Raw genomic sequence first — 21,564 nt, forward strand, 5'->3', positions numbered from 1 at the left:
ATGACCCCGAGTAGGTCTGTCCACGCTACACGAATTTTGGCTCGGCTCGTGCTCCGCTCGTACTCGGCTCGTCTAGCGTAAACCCACCTTAACTCTATTACAATTGTCATTCATTAAAAAGCATTTATGCGATGCAAAATGACACGTCCAAGTTTAATGAAATAAAATTTGCATGGCCTCCGTTCGGCCGTGATTATTTAAAGTGGTAAATTCGTGAGAAGATTTTTTTGGGGTATGTGCACCTTATTTGGGCGCTGAGCTGTTTGTATTGTTAACTTGGAAAACAATGGCTGATTCCTGATTCAATTGCAAAACTAAATGTTAGATTACATCGTTTTCTGACTTTACATCTATTTTTTCATGAAAATCTTTAGAATTAATAAATGTGATTCGTTTGGGTGAGAATTAATATTCTGACATTTGGAAATATTTGATGTGACTGATTTTTCACTCTGTTTAATAGATTGGTAAACAATATATTTTATATAGGTATTAAAGAGGTTCAGAAACAAAAAGCTTAAGTAGATATGGATTGCCACAGAAACTTTTGGAAACGTCTCCTTGAAATGTAGGCTTACAAAGAATTTGTTATTACGTATGTTGTGTGGTTTTCACATTTAAAATTGGTTCAGAAATCAATTTAATGACTTTTGGTTTAGAGATCGATTCGAAGCTATGTTCAAATAGATACATACAAAAATTATTTTATTATTAAAAAAAACTATTGAGGTAGAGCCACCATTTATCCTTCATTGAGTTATTTTAAAGTAAACACTTTTATCTTAATGCAAATAATTAAATAATTAAAGTAGAAGTGCCTACTTACTAATACGAGTAGTACGATAAACATTAATTACTTCAATGTTACAATCATCTAACTTAATTAAAAGTTGTTAGTCACAAATTAATTACCTTAAATTAGTAATTGGGTTAGTTAAAATGTTTTGCTAATGTTTGGCTAGATACCCAAGTGTTTGGCAAAACAAGTTGAAAGGATTTTTAATTGACTAATTCTAAATTACCTCGCAGTTTATAATTATGTAAAAAATTTAATGTTTATTTGTACTTTAGCCGTCACTGACTTATAACAAGGACTTATCTGCCAATTTTGCATATAATATACTCGTATAGCTATCTGGCTGTTTAATACGTTAGCTGTTCCGGGTTTGAATCCTGCGAAGGACAACAATTTTGGCCGATAAGTACGAACATGGAGTCAGTCAATTGAGTTTTGTAGTTTATTGTACGAGTATATTCATAACAGGTATCTATTTAAGTGACAAGAAACGTATTTCAATCGCCATAGTACTATCTACATAAATTAATCAAACAGAAATATACAATTTACAATGTAAATGAAAATAAAACTAATTACTTAGTGATAGTAGAGTAGTGAGGACATCCACTGTAAATTAATAATAGTAAGGCATGAAAAGTACCGATGTTGTAGTTGTTCATCATATAACTTTTTTATGTGTAGAAAAGAAAGATGTTTTTGCGTTCGATTTACAAATTAAAAAATCTAGATTTTCAACCACACTACCTACTCGATATTTACCAAGACAATACTGAAATTAATATGGATACTACGCTCAAGATTCCGCTTGCAATCAATTCAGTTGAATATGAAATTGCTTTTTTTATTCAGTTTTGACCAAGGTTTGGTACTTATGAATGTCAAATTACAGTCAATTTATATTATATATTTTGAACAATCCTAAAAGAATAATACAGTATTTTCTTCTTTACTTATTAAATCGTCATCAATCGCGTAGCCAGAATACTTTTCAGTCGAGTATTTTAGTTTATTTCTTCTGACCTTAATTTAGGAGTTATGTATTTAAAATTACATGTCATTTTAGCACAAAAACGAGATAAGCCTTAAGAATGACCTCTCACAGGTATTTTTTGCTAGTAATCATAAGATAAACCCAGCTTTGCTAAGAAAGGTCACTTATTGTTGAGCTTAATTCTTCGAAGTCAAACTTTTAAAGCTGCTTTGGGTTGAGTTAATTACTTTTTATCCACCTTTAAACTTTTCTAGAGCTTTTAATACTCAAAATAACTCGAGAAATTGCGGAATTCTTACTTCGTGTGACTAGGGATTAAAAATAAAAACGAACTTGAAATAATAGCACATTTTGAATTACCTACCAATTTCTTGTCGCACAATAATTTTGTTATTAGTATAATAATAATAATGAATCAGTAAAATATAATTAAATAAGTAATAAATCGTTATGAATGTAGGTATCCTGTTTTTGTCATTAATAAATAAAAATAAAATGGCACGTTACTTAGATTTCAATAGATTAGATTGATAGTGATTAATCGGACACTTTATAACTTCCAATCCATTATTGCGATAGTTGTCTTGATTTATTTAATAAGCATTATTTATTCTATAAAACAATTTCGAAATTAATGAACTTTAAACAATATTTTACACATTGGGGGCAGAAAACTTCTCGAGTGGCGGCCACGGGCAGGAAAACGTAGTGTAGACAGGCATCCACTAGCTGGACCGACGATCTGGTAATAGTTACGGGAAGCACCTGGGTGCGGGCAGTGCAGGACCGTTTGTTGTGGAAATCCTTGGGGAAGGCCTTTGTCCAGAAGTTGACGTCATTTGGCTGAAACGGACAAACGAACGATAGGTACAATTTCGAACCGTGGTATGACAATCATTGTATAATATCCAACTTAGGAAATCAAAAGAGGTTTGTCAGAAACTATCTTGGCAAAACCTATTCCAACAAAATTATAGCCAACTTTCTAATTGTGTTCTGAAAACTTTTCCGTCGAAATCGCATTAAAATGTCGTGTTAAAATAACAATCCGTAAAACGATTTCGTATTATTACACACGGAATTGCGCACGCGAGGCACTCTCGGCCGTGCCAAATGTCATTTTAATAGTTTTAATTACGTTCCCTTGCCGGCTAATTACCTGTCCGCCATCATGGAGTTATTTCATCATTTTCATCGGTTCATTCAGGACGTCTTGTAAATGCCTTGCAAATGAGATCTTATCGCCATCATCCCAAATTGTAATTCCATCAATTTTGTCAACGCCTACCAGACGGTTCGTATTAAGATCCGTTAGTTGTTTGTGGGAGTACTGGGGAAAGGAGGAGTTAATGTGTTCGAGTAAATAGACGTCTGGAAGATTTGCTGAATAATTTCTATTGTAATTAAGGTTTCCATCTGCATTAAGTCAAACGCTTAACTAACTCAGATTATTATTACATCATTGTTTTAAATCTGTTTATTGTGATGAATCTCAGTTTCATTTTATAGGTTCAATATTCAGTTCAATTCATAATTCCTAAAGACAAAGTCTTAATTCCTAACTACTATCACAAATGCATGCAGCATTCTTTTACTATAAGACTTAACAAGTATTCTTAGTATTAGATTGATATTTGTTTCGAAAACTATTCCGAAAATATAATTCTACTCAATTCACATTTTTGTTTAGAATTAAAAAAAAATATGACGATTATTGTACATATAATTTATGTACTTCAGATAATGAAGCGGTAATAATGAATTAGGTAAAAGAAGTGGAAAAAGGAGGAGTGAACAATAAAATAGAGTGGATAAAATGCTTAATAATTTCTATTGTAATTAACCGAAGGTTTCCATTTGCATTAGGAATAGAACTAAAAATACTGATTATTATGTTTTTTTCTGCTTTTATGTTGGAAGTTGGACGATACATTTCAAATTCCACTTCTATCGTAATCATTATTTTACTTTTGGTAATAAATTGTTTATTCTAAACATCACTGCTTTGAATGTAATATGTCAATCGAAACTTATGGCCAAGATTGCTGCAAATATGAATTGCTTCATTTGGATCAGTAATCCACGCAAATACCAAGCTATAAAATGAGTGTTATTACCGAGGTATCGCTTTAACCGAAGCGCCATAACTGTGTTGCCAATGTACAGCATCCCTATCAATTTTATAGCCCTAGGCGCTATTAGAGCAAAGGCACCGACATTTATAAATAAACACCATTCGTCGGCCATATATAAAGATTTCATAGCTTCTAATTGGATACCTAATATGGCTCCCAATGTCGAATACAGAGAAGGGAGTTCATTATTGCAAAGCGTAGGTAAATTAAACCATATGAGGTTTCTATATGATAGCGACATGCAACATTAAGCGTTTTTATAACTTTCCTGCTATTCAATTACCCTTATTAGGTTTCGAAATAAAAATTACGGTGGCAATAATAAATGGTACTTGCATCTTCTAATTGGATGCCATTAAATTGCTACAAGTTATCATTATTTTTAATTGATTAGTAACTTAATTATCTATTGTTCTATTTTTTTCTATCCCACTAACATTATTAGAAAAATAAATAACAAGTTATTGTTTAAATCAAAATGAAATAATACTGGTGACTTAGACAAAGTAGGTATGTATATGCTATTTAAAATCAGTCATTAATTTGCGGTCTAAGTAATTATATCGCTAGTGAGCCTCAGTTAGGCTTTTGACACGGCAGACAAACGCATATATCGTGACTTCGCCCAGTAAAGTCGGTTTGTTGATAAAGTCAATTAGTGGTATCGAAGTAGGGACGTGTATCAACTGATTCGGCCCACCTCCGCGGCCGTAGCGAAGCCCGCCCGCCGCCATTGGCCGGGCGTTCCGCAGGGGAGTGGCTTGGGCCCGCTACTTTTTTGTTATGCTTTTTCGAGTCGTGCGTAGGTGACCGCGGAGCCAAGTTTATTCTGAACCAGTCGATTGGAGGCGTCGGTGTGTCACAGTTTATTGCTTTGTTGTCGATCGACACGTCACCGCGTGTCGTATATTGTGTCAATAGAAGCCGTTTCGTTCGTGCCGGTTACGTTTCCGTCTCGTGTTTGACAAGGACTTTCCAAGGAAACAGTTCGCTGATTTAGAATAAGGTAAGCGTTTTCAATATAATTACGTTTAGTGGAAGCAATTAAAGTCTGTAATTAGAATTTATTGAAAGAGAAGTGAAATCTAACAAATATTATGTAGGCTTAACGGTTTAAAACTTTGAAATTTATATAATTGTTGTGAAAATAGATTTTATGAATTCATAAAATCTAAATAAGATCATAACTAGTTTAAATTGATTTTCGCTTCTATTATACAAACTGATATTTTATTTATGATTGTAATTACACTAGCGTGGCCTTCTTTACTTGTATTATTTTTTGCCTAATAACTAAAATATTAGCTATTTACGGTAAAAGGTAAATTAATTTTAATTTAATATTAATACTTGTATTAATGCTACGATACAGTTATTTTCTTATTTATTATTAACGCAATATTGGTAAGATAAAATTTTCTCTTCTTACTATTTCTTTAATAAAACCTTTTGTAGAGCCGTCATAAACGTTAAATAATTTGACATGTCTTGATCACACGAATAACCTTCCTGTACAAAAGTTAAAACATTTTTAATACAATAAATAATCAGACACCTGTAAAATAATATCAGGAAATCGAAATGTGATTCCAATTAAATATGCTACTATGAATTGTAAAAAAATAAAAATAATTAACTTGGGTAATTATTAAAATAATGAAGGTAAAACATTAATAATATATCATTCAATTAGATTAATAATTGGCTTGAATTATATGCTAAATATTTTCAATAATTTCACATTTAACCCTAATATAGTAATGAAAATACGATAAAACAATACAATAAGGTTTTGTTAAAAAACAAGCAAAGATAAAGTTAGATAATAGATAAATAAATAATTATTTGCAAACACTTTAACACACAATTAGTAAAAGATACTGAATAACAGTTAAGTCCGTGATGAACAAGACAAAAGCAATTTTAAAGAGGTGATTAATATGGATAAAAGTTATTCTTTCGTAATTTGGACTACATAAAAACGAAAATTAATTAACTACAACTTAATAACGCGTCGGACAACATTAAGTTTTTACTGAGGAGCCTCCCGCCGTCCCCTAATTACGTGAAACAATTAATTATTGGGATAATGACATTATTTTGATAACAAAATGGCGCGCTCCCATTAATCAAAATGCACAACAACCTTATTTGATGACTTCCATCATATTTTTTTGAGTCGAAAAAGGCATAATGGCTGATATTCCAAAGGCATTTGCATAATTAGGTGAATTTTATTGCTTTATTGAATTAAAGCCGATGTCAGGCTCAAAATTGATATCAGCGGGGGTTCCTGTGTTGTTAATTTTGTTTATAGCTTGTATTATGGCCAGCTCCGGACGTATTTCCATATCTCAGCTCTATAAACGTTGTTAGACACTACACGACCAGCAACAATAGTGTATTTTATGTTATTGATCTCGATTTTATTATGCTATTACAATGGAATGCTATATTCCTGGTTTTTATGGATTTCTAAACTTTTATAACTGTGCGTTATAGTTTATTAATAAACGTTTATTCAAATTTGATGTAGGTTTCAAGTTTATAGTGTTTCTTATTCTCGAGTGTTAAACTGAACGTCAAAATAAAGACATTTAATATTAGTTTGTAATGTTAATAGGTTGTGAACTTGTTTCTTAATTATATTCCCCTTAAGTGTGTGTAGTTTATTACCTGATTATACACTTATTATAAGTGTGATTTAGAATTAGTTAGAATTTAAAAACGTACTATAGATACATCGTCCGCAGCTGTGTTTTCGTCTTGTTCAGTTGTTTCGAATGTTATATTCTCCACAATATTATGTTTGGTAATATTCGAAGATACTTACTAAGTTTGCAAAATATGTGTTATAACATGTTAACTTAATTTATTTTTTTTCAATTCGCAAAGATTCTCTCTCCCAATCCAATTAATTTAGGAGTGATTTTTCACTAAGGACTTCCTTGTTAATGGCTTCAAATTACGGAAAATTTATTAGTAATCAGCTAGAGTCAAGTGCCCCATGGTGTAATCCATCATGCGCCGTTCTCGCCATTCCTTCAGCCGGATCGGTGGCCTGAGCAATCAGGAAGCGACTTACACAACCAGTTTTTCTCGTGGCCCCACTTTTTACTCTAACCTTAATATAATTACTCACCACGTTCCAGATATCTTTATTACCCTTTCAACTGATCTCACGTCATTCTACAATGTACTCCAAATTGAGTTCTCACAACACAATGCGTTGTGGAAAGAGTGATTTTAAGCGATTTTTTACTAAAGGGTTGTCCGATCTCAATTCGATTATCGTGGCCAGTGTAAAAAGAGCTGCTGCCCGCCCCTTTCGGTGCGATGACTTGATGACGGAGGGAAGCCTCGGCTGAAGGTCAGAGATCTCATTACGGCAGCCGAGATAAAACCCTCGCGATGACTTGCGGATGCCTCCGGAACGCGAGCAGCATTGTTGATTGTATTAGAGTTAATTAGATCTTAATTAACATTCAGGTTTCTCATTACACGCTACTCTGCGCTACCAGCGGCGTTTACAATAGGAAAGTTGATCTACATCCATACGAATTATATCTTGATGATTTTTTGTGTTCGGATATTAAATTGAAGGTTTTGTTTTTGTTTATTATTATGTGGTGATGAAATTGGATCATTATATGTATAGCAGTCATTGTAGTAGCAAGATAATAGTACAAGTGGCCATATCATATGCTAGATGGCTTCATGATACGGGCGTTGTATAATTAGCTATTAGTCCAGTCAATAAAGCATTATAGATGGAAAACTGTAGAACACAATTTCTGACCTCAGGACTTTATTTAGACTAGTTAGGAGGTGAACATAGCAAAAGTCCCCGCCCTTAGCCCTTGAGCCGGCGGGGAGAGGGGGTTTAAAGGTGCCACTTTTCGGTTTTTCGCTTAATCCTCGGAAACTATGCGTCCTAGTGACATGACTACTTTGAACCAAAACAAGCATATTCAATTTGCTACAGGTGAGATCGACAAGTTTTTCTATAAATTGTATAGTTTTCGCGGCATCTGCTCTAGAAGGTCTGTAATATTGGAAATTTTATTTTAGTCTTACATGTTCCCATCAGGNATGTTGAAATTGTTTAAAGATACTTTTGCGTAATCAAGAAAATGATTACACGAAGAAAAGTAAAAAGCATTAACATTTATAAATTTCATTTTAATGGCTGATGTAAAAACCGATATCCACGTTGATAAAGAAAAACTAAACATTGAAAAGAAATGCATTGAATGGTAATCTCGATGATACAAAGGAATAATTAGTCAATGCAATTATAGACGGTGGTAGAGCAAGCAAAAACTTGATTACCAGTGAACTAAGCGAGCTGCTTGAAATCGTTTGTGAGATTTCAAAGGTAGCTTAAGGGAAGAAAAATAGAACTAGAATGAAATAAAAGCTGATGTTAGCAGTAACTTTTGAACATCAAGTACCTAACGAAACAAATGCCAACGTAATTTAATAAGAGATCCTCTAAGGATAAAACATATAGGTAATTACATAATTTAGAACCTAGGACACCAATTAATCTAGAATAGGAACATTTTGACATTCAAGAAAAGATTTTAACAATAACAAACTTATCCAATCCTCCATTAGAGAATAGCATTCGAAGGCAGAAGAAATGCCGAGGCTATCTGCAGACGGCGATCGGTGAGTCAACGCTTATCTTCAGATATAAGCTGAGACACCATTAACACTTAAGACCAGACCTAATGGACAAAAACATTAATCCCTGCCCGCTTAAACTGCGAACGGAGAATCCCCCGTAACAAAGTTTTGGGAGGGTCTGTTGTTCTGAGTGTTAAGTAGGTAGCGAGTGTTTAAAAATGTATTGTCTGGGACCGAGAACGTTGATAAAAAGCAGTTCTGCTTCAAGATTGGCGATTGGTATGACATTGTAAGTTGTGCATAATTTGGAGTGTAAGCCAAATCCTCAATAATTGCTCTCAGGTAAATTCGAGGGGGTTTTTCTTGCAGTGACACTAAATGATCGGATAATGATGATGACAGATCTGAAATTTGACTGCTACTCAATAAGTGTACATCTTGAAATTCATTTACCACTCAAACAGAGTTTTCTTCGATAAAGGTCACTGACGATTTTTTGTGTTCAGTAAACTAAAAAATTTCTTCTATTATTTTCTGAAGGAATATCATATCTTTAGCGTGGATTTTGAACGAGGCATTCGCTATAGGATTCACCGCTTGTCACCACGTTTAGAAATATTACTCGCCCGTTAAAAAACCGTTGTAGTATACCTCAAACACAACGTCACAACGTGTCAAAATTCAGTAGTCCTCAAAGCCAAGGCATGTGAGTAGCGACGGGTGTAAACCGGGATTATCGGTGGACTAATGGCCCGGGGAGGACGTTATCGAATTAGGCGCCAGGCGTCCAACCACTAATCCTATTATAGCTGAGACCGAGACGAGGGAACGTGGTTGACATTGTTAGGCTACCTGAGTCACAAAAATGAGTAGTTAAATATTATGATAGTGTTAAAAACTTTTTAAGCGAGTTTGTGTGAGAACTGCAATGATGAATAGTAGGTACGTATTTCTCGTTTAAATATACCATAATCTTACGCCCTTATTAATAAAAGTTACACCCTAGTTGAACTCTGGCTTAAATTGTCATTTAGTATGGAAATGTCATTAATCCTGTGTTCTTCCTAGGTTAAACTTTTTATTAATAAAGGGGATAGAGTTTTGACATCCAGAGTTTTATTGTACTTTATGCGCTTTTGTAGGTATAAGGCATTGTAGTAGATAAATAGATTACTATGAATACATAGACCTCCTTCAGTAGACACTAAAAGACATGATGATGATGATTCACAGACCATGTGTAAAATACTTTACCTACGTAAAATTACAAAATTTTCTGTTATTACTCCAATCATGGTCATAATGTGCTTAAAAAGAGATGTTACTTAAGGAATTTTTGAGAATAGCACTATTGATTGCGATGGTAACAATTTCAAACGTGTTTTAGTGACACTCGTTGCACAGAATACATAATAGTAGTAGTAGTCGTTGTTCGATAGTAATTCGACAAAATTAGGATAAGATCGAAGACATGCTGCTCCGGATTTGGCGACTCTAGCCTGTATTCACAAACATTACTATGAGGTCTCACAGTGCGCGTGGACGCACAGGGTGACACACGAACCAATCACAGAGCTCTATTCAACGCTGTGCGTTCGATTTGCTGCTTCACTTAAGCAAGCATCGTTTGTGAATACAGGCGTAAAACGTCTTATGGTTATTTCAATTCTCGTCGAATATTGAGCAAAGCTTCTTTTCAGTACTTGCCATAAGTTTCTTTTGGAGCTGGTAGAGCTTGAAAAATAGAGCTTTCTTTTCATTTTCAACTTTCAAGAGTGCCAAATTTCTACCAAAAATCAATAAATAATTTTAATATCATTTCATCAATAGGCACGTGTTTTTTCTATAGGTATACACTAGTAATTTATTTTTGCAAAAGAAAAAAATACAGCTGTTTCTCTGAGTTTCAAAGACAATAATCCTATAACCTTCAATAGTTAACGTAAGCCGGTACTTGTTATTTATTTTTCATGTTCTTCTTTTTCCATTAAAACCATGTATTATTGTTAATAACGTTTATAATGAAGCTAATTTAAAATGATTCGTAATAAAGGGGAATTACGCGTCTGAATGCTTGTCATTTCTATTAATTTTTAGTGTGCCTTTTTTGATTGTCATCATAAATATGTCCGTTACACCATTATTCGTTGCATTACATCGCTATTTTACAAAACTAATTTAAAGTAAATAACTTTTTCAATTAGGACTATAGAACCGTCACATACATCATACTTGCCAAATTGCTTGCAATAGTCCGTGCGTATACGACGTGAGGTGTTAGGGTTGCTACACACATAAGCGGGTCAGCATTAATCGGAACACCCGGGCCGGGCGTTAAAATGGAATATTATGTTAGCATGCATAATTCTTCTGGACGTGTGTTTGTAACCTAGATTCTCCTCCTCCGTCGTTCCTCGTATTTGGTTAAAATTATGTATTTTATTTCAATAGGTTTCTGGATGACTTGAAAAAATAATTGGACCCGATAACTATGTAGATAGCGCTGCTATCTATCGGCATGGTAGTGGTATTAGAAGTAGTTTTGGTAGTGATAGATAGGTAGAATAGAATGGGGTATGAGGTGGTACGAACTTCGCCAGGCTAGCTTGTGTAAGTAAAGTGTAAGTGTGTAAAAAGTCGTTCGGCTTTGCCATTACTGAAGCCGAAAGTGAAGAGATTTCGTCGGCTTGGCTTTCTTGTTCAACAAAAATACTCCCGAACAATGCCGGCCTGCTTATGTGTGTATCAACCCTTAGACAGCAACTAGTTTTTACGCGTACTCAATAGCGTATGTATTAAATTATTGCACACCCTGCGAATATTAATTGAAACACTATATCGTACGTAACCGTTTCTTTGCACGTCGAGTGATAATCGAATAATTATTGATGGTAAACTGCATTCTTCGCAATTTTTTGTTTTAAGTCTAACAACAATAGCATTAGAATTCTAACTGACGCCCATATTCTTTCATTACTGACATCATGTTATTTTTACACCTTATTTTTATGTCAGTCCAACCCTGGCCAGTGTGGAGAGTGTGTAGGTCAAAAATGAATGAATTTTATGAATTTTATGTAGTAGATACTAAATGAATGATTATGAATTTAAATAAATTAGACCCAGTTTTTACTTAATAGTTTTTTCATTTGACATCTGTCAAATTTGACTATTATTTATTTTGACTACGAATCAAAAAACTGGGCCTTAGGCAAGTGACGAAATGTTTTTCGAACAATGTTTAGCTTTAATTTTAGTACTATTTTGAACTATTAGTTTACATTTTGTTAATATTTAAAGTAGCAAAATTTGACTATTAGTTATTTTAAGTATGAATAATAAAACTGGGCCTTTAGTCTTTGAGCAGTAGCTGGGTTCTACCGAGTGCATAAAATTGTCTTCATCTATGGGATCATACTACTTACCTATCTAATTACTTACAGACTAGGTAATTATTCGTAGCATTTTTGGATGAGTACTCTTTTATTTAATTTTCTTCAAGCAATTGAACTAGTTACGTAAAATTCAATTTCCACCGATCGTAATTAACTAAGCCCAGTGGAAAGAGACGAAAACCAACAAAAAGTCAAGGGTTATTTAACAGACGGGGCAAACGAACTCGATACCGCTAACTCGATCATAAAAACTATCGGCTGACAATGTATCGATTATTCGGTCGACAGAGCCAATACCCCGGTAATATTTGATATTCGCGAGGCGACGAACCGTTAAAATCTACTTCTCGATTGGTTTATTTAATTTGGAGATTCTTTTATTATTTGCACTAGGGCCCGGTAGACTGTGGCGATTGCTGTTTTTGTAATTGAATTTCACATTCCAAAGTGGGAATTGAAAATCTGCGCATCCAAACGAATATTACATTTAAATAAAAGAGTGGGTGCTAAAAATACTGACAGGGGGTATCGGGATCGATTTTAGGGACCGATTTTAGCCATCAATTATTGATAATGATGACTTTAAAGGTTCTATCTCAATTCTAAATTTTACTCTATTCGTTTATGTATAATAGGCTCTTTTCAGGGCACTCAAATCAAATTATATGAATTAATAAGGAAAAGCGCGAATAAATACCAATGACTTCAATTAATGGTCTCACCGCAGCATCTGTTAATTGGTAGAAAGTATTGCTTACAAATAAACATGGATAAGGTGATGTTCAACTAGGAATCATGGTTCCGTATTTTATGGTATCGTTAGATCTTGTTTATTGATTAAAGTCCTTGAAGGGCTTGCATCATTAAAAAGATCTTAGGAATGTACTTGACAACAAATATTAAAGTTTTTAGGGCCTGTTTCATCAGTTACTGCTAAAGTCCTGGTCAGTTTAATAAGGTATTATATACTTTACAATACAACTTTTGGTTTCAGAGGCCTCGGACATACTAATGAAACTCTACTATGAAACCGTGATAATGACCCTAGAGTATTGTTCTCTATGCTTCAAATGAATCTCTAAGTAATTATTGAAAAACAACCTGGGTGCTTGAATTTCCCACTCAGTGGACTGATGATCTGGTAAAGGTTGCGAAGCACTTGGATGCGGGCAACACAGGACCGTTCGTTGTGGAAAACTGTCTTTTGTTCCGCAGTGAACAGCATTTGGTTGAAATGAATTCCTCCATTTCTCCTCCAGGAAATAAGATCAACTAGTTCTCCTGCAGTGAATCTGGCGACTAATCCTTCATTTAAATTACTGAGGTAAGAGAACCTTTTGATTATCTTTCATGCAGTTGCTTCTGTGCCAAAAAGTGTACCGGTTTCTGCTACACATGCTTCTGTGTCAAAAAAAACATTGTTTCTTCTACGCTTGCTTCTGTCCCTGTCCCAAAAATATCCTTGAAATGGGTTCTCCATTTTCGCCATAAAACCAACCGAACCCTGGAGCAATGGCGATGCGACTACCGGCGCGTGAGGCAGATGCGCCGACGCAGGTGGCGTCACGCTCGCCGTACTTCGGCGCTATCTAATCACCGTGAAAATTACTAACACTGTTCTTTAGCGAACTAACCATGCTGTTCAATTTCTAATAGAAGGGACAAGGACTTCTGTTGAACTGACTTATGACCGGTTGAAATGATCCGTTTTGCCCCATCGTCCCAATCATCAGTTAATTTAGTCAACAGCCCATTACCAGAGGTATGCCCTTTCTCAAGGACAAATCGTTATTTTGCCTCTGGTGAATCTAGAGGCAAATTGAGGACAAACGCTAGCCACGTGTGTTGGAGAGTCGTTTTTGCCTACGGAGAGTTAATCTAATATGACATTTCTTCTAAACTACTAACACTCAGCTGATATATTATTTGAAACGTCGGGAGGGTAAATATCTTGTTTACCGTTAAAAAAGATATTGTTGCAATAAATCCCGTGAAGTGATAACTTAGCTGATAATATGGAAAACTTATTTAATTGGGTACAAGAGTCAGTCACCCCTTTTTAATATAACCGGGGTTTTTACATTACATCAAAGAATTCTAGTTTACTTAGGTATGTGCATACACAGATGACGTTGCACAATTGATGGGTTAATTGCTTAAAAGAAAATTACGTCAAAAAAACTAACAATTTGGAATGTTCCGTACAACCATCGTTTTGTAGATCGGATCCATTTAATCCATATAATTGATCTAGCGATGTAATTAAACATTGTTTAATTGGATCTCTGTCGCAAACTAATTAGTTGTTTTTTGTTGATCACACTCAATTAGCCGGCAGATTGTTTTAAGTCATAACTAAATGGGCTCTTCGGTTCGTTCAGTAGAAGGTACTTTTATTGTGAATAGGAAACCATTGTGCATTTAATCGCGGTATCAAATAGGTAAGAAATTTTGCGGTCGGCTCTACTAAAAATGATGTCCCAGGATATCCTGAGAGAGAGACGTTTTCGAGACGCTTATACTGTATTTTCCCTTTTTGTTTTAATCTAAGATTGAAATTAATTTCAATACTATCTCTCGTCTCTTTCATTACTCAACAAATTATAGTTATAATTATTCTACATATTAAATAAAATGTCCAAGCATAGGTAGTTATAAATAATAGTTACACTACATTTAAAACAGTCTTTGTGAGCTAACCGTTTTATTTATTTTTTTTAAGTAAGGTATTTATTTTTGTTAATTTCATCAGATCTTTTTGCTGCCTCTTTCTAAGCCTTTGTTTGCACAAAGGCGTATCTGAAAGGTTACGAGTTACGATTACTCGTAACTTTTGAGATACGCCTCTAAATTTTAATTCAAAAACCGGCCAAGTGCGAGTCGGGCTCGCGCACAAAGGGTTCCGTAGCAGCAACAGTTAAATCAACCTATCTCAAAAACTATAAGAGATACTTTGATCAAACCAAAAATCGTTGAAAGAGTTAATTAGCATGCATCACCTCTATTTTTTTTAGAATTTTATACCCCGTAGTTATAAAAATAGAGGGGGGGGGACATACTTTTTACGACTTTGAGAGCTGATATCTCAAAAACCGTTCACTTTAAGAAAAATGTTTTTTAGAAAACTTTATATCATTTTAAAAGACCTTTCCATTGATACCCCACACGGGTATGTACATCGAAAAAAAATTTTCATCCCTCAGTTACATGTATGGGGGGCCCCACCCCCAATTCTTTTTTTTACTATTTAGTGTCATAATTTTGTAGCGGTTCATACAACACATATTCCCATCAAATTTCATCACTGTAGTACTTATAGTTTCCGAGTAAATCGGCTGTGACAGACGGACAGACGGACAGACGGACATGACAAAACTATAAGGGTTCCGTTTTTGCCATTTTGGCTACGGAACCCTAAAAAGGAGTTTAATTCTTGAGTTCAATTACCTGCACCAGTATGTAAAAATAACCTTGTTTATTTTATCAAATAAAATTAGGGTCAATGTATTTTACAATGTTTTCACAGAAATAAAGAGTTATTTCGTTGGAAACGTTAGGTCTAAACGAGTTTGAAGCACGCAAAAAATAAGCTACGCAGTGCGTTAAATAAGTGGAACTTACAATTAACGACTTTTGTACGTTGTGCATAAATGCTTAATCTTTGTTTAAAAATTAGTTTTCTTTTATTTATCTGGTTAAAATTTAGAAAACATGTTGCAGAAAGTAATGCTTCAGATGTTGGTTACAATTTTAAATGGCCTTTAACGGTTTAAATATAAAAAAAAAGCCAAAACCAACGCTTCTGCTTCTGCTTCGGCAGAAATACCGTAATTAGAGCTATTATTAATTAGAATAATTACCGGTAGTAGTAATTAGAGTCCTATCTCTAATTAGGCACCTACTGAGTTGCCAATTTAAACTGCTGACTAAATAATTAGGCCACACTTACCTTATAAATGAAGGTCATAGGATTTTAATCAGTTGCACAAAATAGAGATATCAAAGAACGTTCTCACTAAACATAATTAAAAAATATTTAATTGATATCTGTTGACTACGAATGAATGTTCAAAAAACATTGTTTAAATTAACAAAAACTTATAAAATAAGAAGGGCGTAGCGTGTTTTTTTTGTTCACCCAGTATAATTTAATTTGATACTTACTAACTAAAATAAATAATACAATACTCATCACATACAGATATTCAGTATAGATAAAGATGAGCAAACCAATCGCATGGTGTAAACACCATGGAAGCATTAGTGCGCGACCAAACGTCCGTCGTTGTAAAGTTGACAGCTCATCAAACATACATTTTTATTGCAAAATCGCACTTATTACACGTAACTTAAGATGCCACAGTGTTAATATTGATGTGCTGTTGTCTACTTACGCAGTCCTTTAAGTAAACAATAACGCCTTTTTAGGAACCCAAGTGTAACTTACGAGTAAGCTTGCAATTTTATTGTGTCGTACGGTAGAGTTTTTATGACTAACTGTTGAGGCAAGAAAACGTGTGTTCATCAATAGGTTATTGTAGTTTTATTAGCATCTAGTAGTAATATTTGTAAATAATTCATACCGCATGGAGCAGGATATCATAAGTCAAAATATGCTATTCTTGGGTTCATATGCTATTCGGTTCACAAACGATGCTTGCTTAAGGCTGACATGCACCAACTTAATTTAACTTTGTCAAACGTTAAAATCTGTCAAACTCAATACAAAAAGCACCAGTTATTGTCAATGTTACGGTTAAAATAAGGTGGTGCAACTCAGCCTAAGTGAAGCAGTAAATTGAACGCAGCGTTGAATAGAGCTCTGTGATTGGTTTGTATGTCACCCTGTGCGTTCCCGCGCACTGTGAGACCTCATAGTAATGTTTGTAAATACGGGCGTAAGAATGTGTTCCGATTTTCAACCCTATAATGAATACACTTTTTTACTGGAATATAGATTTCTAAAAACAAAGATAATCTAAAATAGTTCTTACTCGTATCGTTCGTGCGCTAATCCCCTAGTAATGAGTAGAAAAAATAATGATAGCAAAAACCATAGAAGTGATAAACATTGATACGGCAAGGTGAAATTTCTTCGCAAAAACGTCTTGGTTAATGTACTTTTTACTAGACCTTTTTCAAAGTAATGGGCTATGTTGATCTGCTACATCGATATTACATGTTAATTCAAAGATTATGAGCGGATCTAATTGTATGTTAAGACATTACGGAACGAAGACTTGCTTGAATATAGAGCTGGCTAACCCGGTTGGTTTTTTGATTGGAAATACCACAATGAATAAAATTTTCCTAAATCTGAATAGAAATGACGTAAGTTATAAAGAACAAACATACAACCAAATCTAAATCGATACGTTAGCGCCGCATTTTCGCCGAATTTCAAATTTCCTCCTCCTTTTTGATGGTCGTTTAAAATGTAGATATGAATCCTATTACCCTTTTAGTTTTTTTTTTTTTTTTTTTTTTTTTTTGCTAGCCAAGGCAGGTATTTGACCGCAATCGCACCTGGTGTTAAGTGAGATGCAGTCTAGGATGGTACATATCTGCCCTGTAAGTGCCTATTCACTCTCGCCTTGAAAACGCCCGGATTATAGTGTGTGTGTTAGTAGTTGTTGCCTAATCAAATAAAACTTCACATGTCATTGCAAACGGGGTGATAATAATCGACAAAACAGATACAGAACATACGTGTACTCTTCGTTATTTACCACTAGATATTTTCTAGAATGTTTTTTTGTTCCGTCGCAGTATGTCATGACGCTGCGTTGGAACAGTTTACACTACGCTATGCGTCCCAATTAACCATTTATCTCGTGGTTGCCACCATATTATGTCTTTTATTTATCTCAAAATATGGTATAAAATCAGTAAATATTTGTGAGAGACAGCGTCAAAAACTCGTATAATTGTGATGGAATATGTTCTACTAGGCTCGGATTGGTTTAGGAATCTGTATTTGACTTGAAACCCTTTCTCAATTTTTTTTCGTTCTAGTTATCCTTCTTTAAAATTCTCTTAACTCAATTTCTAAAGTAAACATTCTGGACTAACGTATTATGCTGCGATTAATAAAATTGATCCGATAAATTCTAGGATTTTATTATCCAACCCATTGACTTTCCTTTATTAACTTTAATAATTGTGATGAAAGCAAGCGGATGTTTGCATATTGCAATTTAGATGGGGAAATGCGATATAATGTGTAATTGTGCTTGACGCATGATCGCCGCAGGGCAGCACACTGGGGCCACTGTTGTAATATGTAGCCAAATGTACTGTTTTTGTAATTATCTTTATCTTTACGGGTGTACCTTCGTGTTATATTCCGCGTAGTACATTGTTAATTGAGTGGACTAATCAGTGGCTAGATCTGTTTAACGTATTAGCGATTAGTGATACAAATAATTGAAGGGCGCTGAGGAAATGGTTAGAACATTTATAATTTTTTATTGCTCTGATAACAAAGTTATTAGAATGTTAGTGATAGTGGAGTTAAAAGCAGAAAAATACAGTCTTATCTAATGAATTCAAGTTTGTAGCGAGAATAGAGTTTCAAGTGGTATAATAGTTATTTTTATGAGCAACACATGTCTAGGTCAACAGGCAACAAATAAGGCTTATCTTCGTATCCAACCTATTTATTTAAATTCCCAATAAGGTATGAGTAAATATGAGTCTTAGATTGCAATGTGAATAGGTGTTAAAACGGTAAAAGGATAGGTATATTTGTTTTTCAATATTATACATTGAAGATTGTTGTAAAATATTGCCAATTTCTACTGACCTCGACAACAGAATTAACCAAATTTTCCTTTCGCACAGATTCACATAAATCATCATGGGAGTATCAGAGCCTGGTTCCTCCAGCACTCCTGACCTGCCTCCCATGGACTCCGAACGTCCTGGGTCTGGCAGCGGGATCGACGACGAGGATATCCCTCGTAGGAAGCAGAGGAGGTACCGGACCACCTTCACCAGCTACCAGCTGGATGAACTTGAGAAGGCTTTTGGGAGGACGCATTACCCTGACGTGTTTACCAGGTGAGGCATTTTTCTTTTTGTTTAAAATAGAGTAGTAGGTTCACCACAATAGTCTTACGGACGACCCTCGAATTGGCAGTCCGATGTTGATGCCGCTGGGTTATTGACATCTTAATAATTAACTTTTTAAAAAAATAAAACCGACTTCAAATGCGTGAACACAAAAAAAAACTAAAAATTGAAAATATTGGGTATAAAAAGTTCATCCCCAATTTTCCACCCTTGGGGGTGAAATATTTTCTTCAAATTCGCATGAAACCACCCTTTTGATAATACCTATTCAACAAAAAAATAATCGTTTAAATTGATTTATAATCGGCGGAGATATTGCGTATAAAAAAGTTCATCCCCAATTTTCCACCCTTGGGGGTTGTTTTTTCTATTATTAAATTTAAATGGGACCACCCTTGAGGTATTACCTATACGCAGAAAAAAGATTTGTTCAAATCGGTTCATAATTGGCGGAGTTATCGCGTAACAAACATAGAAAAAAAAAACATACGGGTCGAATTGAGAACCTCCTCCTTTTTTGAAGTCGGTTGAAAATTGACGTCATGTCTATAAAGCAGTAAAAATATTTTTTATTTTGGGACTTTTAAGATCTTTTGAAAAGGAAGTGAGAATAAAGTCGATAAACATTTGGGGTGTTTCTAAGTTTGGTGAAGTGATAGGTGGTTAAAACTTTTTTTTATTAATAAATAATACAAATTAACGCAATTTCTTTTCCATAATGTCAAAATACTTTTAATTCCTCAATTTTTTCTAAGCTAATGGCCTCTCTTATAAAATTTTCTAAGATTCTACAACTGTGTATCTTCTCTTTAAGTTACCACCTGCCCCTATCACTTCACTGGATCCCAGAACTTACCCCAATGGAACCTAACTCTTCACCATCACCGCCCAGCAGAGGGCTTGATGATGAAGACTTGCCTCAGAGAAAGCAAAGAAGGTGTAGAACAACCTTCTCGACTTGCCAACTCAATAAGTTGGAGAGAGCTTTCTTGAGGACGCAATACCCTGATGTTTTTATGAGGTGAGAACTAGGGACATTACATTTTCTAGGAAAAACAGACATTTTAGTTCTTGTTTTTCTATTTTACCTCTATGTTAACGTTTCTAAACTCAAAACTCGTCCTTAGTACCCTATAATATAGAGTTAGTTCAAGGGCGTTTCAAGCACGATTTCCGAGTATCCACATAACTTACGAAAATGTTTGGGAAAATGTCTGTGGCGCAGTAAAAGAAAGAAAAGAAAGAAAGAAAGAAAATAACTTTATTTTGGCAACAACAGATTCAGGCAACAAAGACAATATACACAAATTAAATTAACTAAGTTGCCAAAAAAGGTCACCCACTCAGTAACATCTTGATAGGTGTGACTGCCAAGACACTGATTTTCAGTGGGTGCCTTTTGCAGTGCAGTGCGTTATCTTCTTCATAAAATACTTAAATACTATATTATTTATGTATATCTTTCAAAACTGGTTTAGTCCTATTTGTTCTACCTCAAGATATTCGTAGGAATTCCGACTGCCTATCAGCCAAGGTTTTCAGGTCATCAACCTACTTAGCAGGGGGTCGCCTCGCTTTATCTACGGCTTGTAAACAATGGTCAAATTGGTTTAATAAGTATAGTTGTTCTTGCCGACTTGTACAGACTACAGCACATCGAGCTAATCACTGAAGTCTCTTATTTAGCTGTAATAGTGGCGAAATTGCAACAAAAATGTAGAGTCTGATGTGCTACCGCTGTACTATAAGATTTCCTTTCATTATAAGTATGTTGCTAGGTACAGTCAGCGTCAAAAAGTTCGCAATACCCAAAGTGGCCAAAAAGTGGACAATGCAACCTTATTCTATTTGTACCAAAGACATGTTGCTAACATTTGGGAAATATGGGTTTCACAAACTATCTGACGCTGTATCGTGTGCTTGCCATGAGTTCTCGTGGTAAGTATGCTAGCTAGGGCGTCAGAAAAATCTATAAAGATTTTAGTTCTTGAAAGTCGCCCCTAGGGACGATGTACAATCTGTCATACATTTAATGTCATTTTTTACGTAGTCGCTAGCAAGCACACCTAACTAACGTAAACTCATGGTAAACAAACGTTCTATTTCTACGATATAAACCATTTAAATTTTAATTCCTTTGTTACAGAGAAGAACTCGCCTTGAAAATTGGTCTCACCGAAGCTAGGATTCAGGTAAGCAACATATATTACACAGACACGCCCGTATTCACAAACATTACTATGAGGTTTCACAGTGCGCGTGGACGCACAGGGTCACACACGAACCAGTCACAGAGCTCTATTCAACGCTGTGTTCTATTTGCTGCTTCACTTAAGCAAGCATCAGTTGTGAATACGGGTGTGGCATATTACTTAAAGCTGTCTTACTTAAGTGCCCAGTCATAATAGTGTCAACTTGCAATAAATACTGCATTAAACGACTCTGTCTTTTACAGTTGACAGACAAATAAACTATATGACTCGCTAAACTATTGATTTCCTGTAGGTTCTGTATAATAATATAATAAAAAAATATTTC

At 34.7% G+C, this 21,564-nt stretch overlaps 1 protein-coding gene across 1 annotated transcript; it reads left to right on the top strand.

The window, feature by feature from the left end:
- Nucleotides 1-4,597: 4,597 nt before the first annotated feature.
- Nucleotides 4,598-21,302, top strand: LOC114358202 (double homeobox protein A-like; the record flags this gene model as incomplete). The annotated part of the gene is made up of 4 exons (XM_028312106.1): nucleotides 4,598-4,931; nucleotides 18,796-19,014; nucleotides 19,841-20,047; nucleotides 21,173-21,302. Coding segments are annotated over exons 2-4 (540 nt in total), but the record flags the coding sequence as incomplete, so codon positions are not given.
- Nucleotides 21,303-21,564: the final 262 nt, after the last annotated feature.

Source organism: Ostrinia furnacalis, unplaced genomic scaffold (genome assembly GCF_004193835.3).
Source record: "Ostrinia furnacalis isolate ACB-3 unplaced genomic scaffold, ASM419383v2 OfSCF3746, whole genome shotgun sequence".
Lineage (NCBI taxonomy): Eukaryota > Metazoa > Arthropoda > Insecta > Lepidoptera > Crambidae > Ostrinia > Ostrinia furnacalis.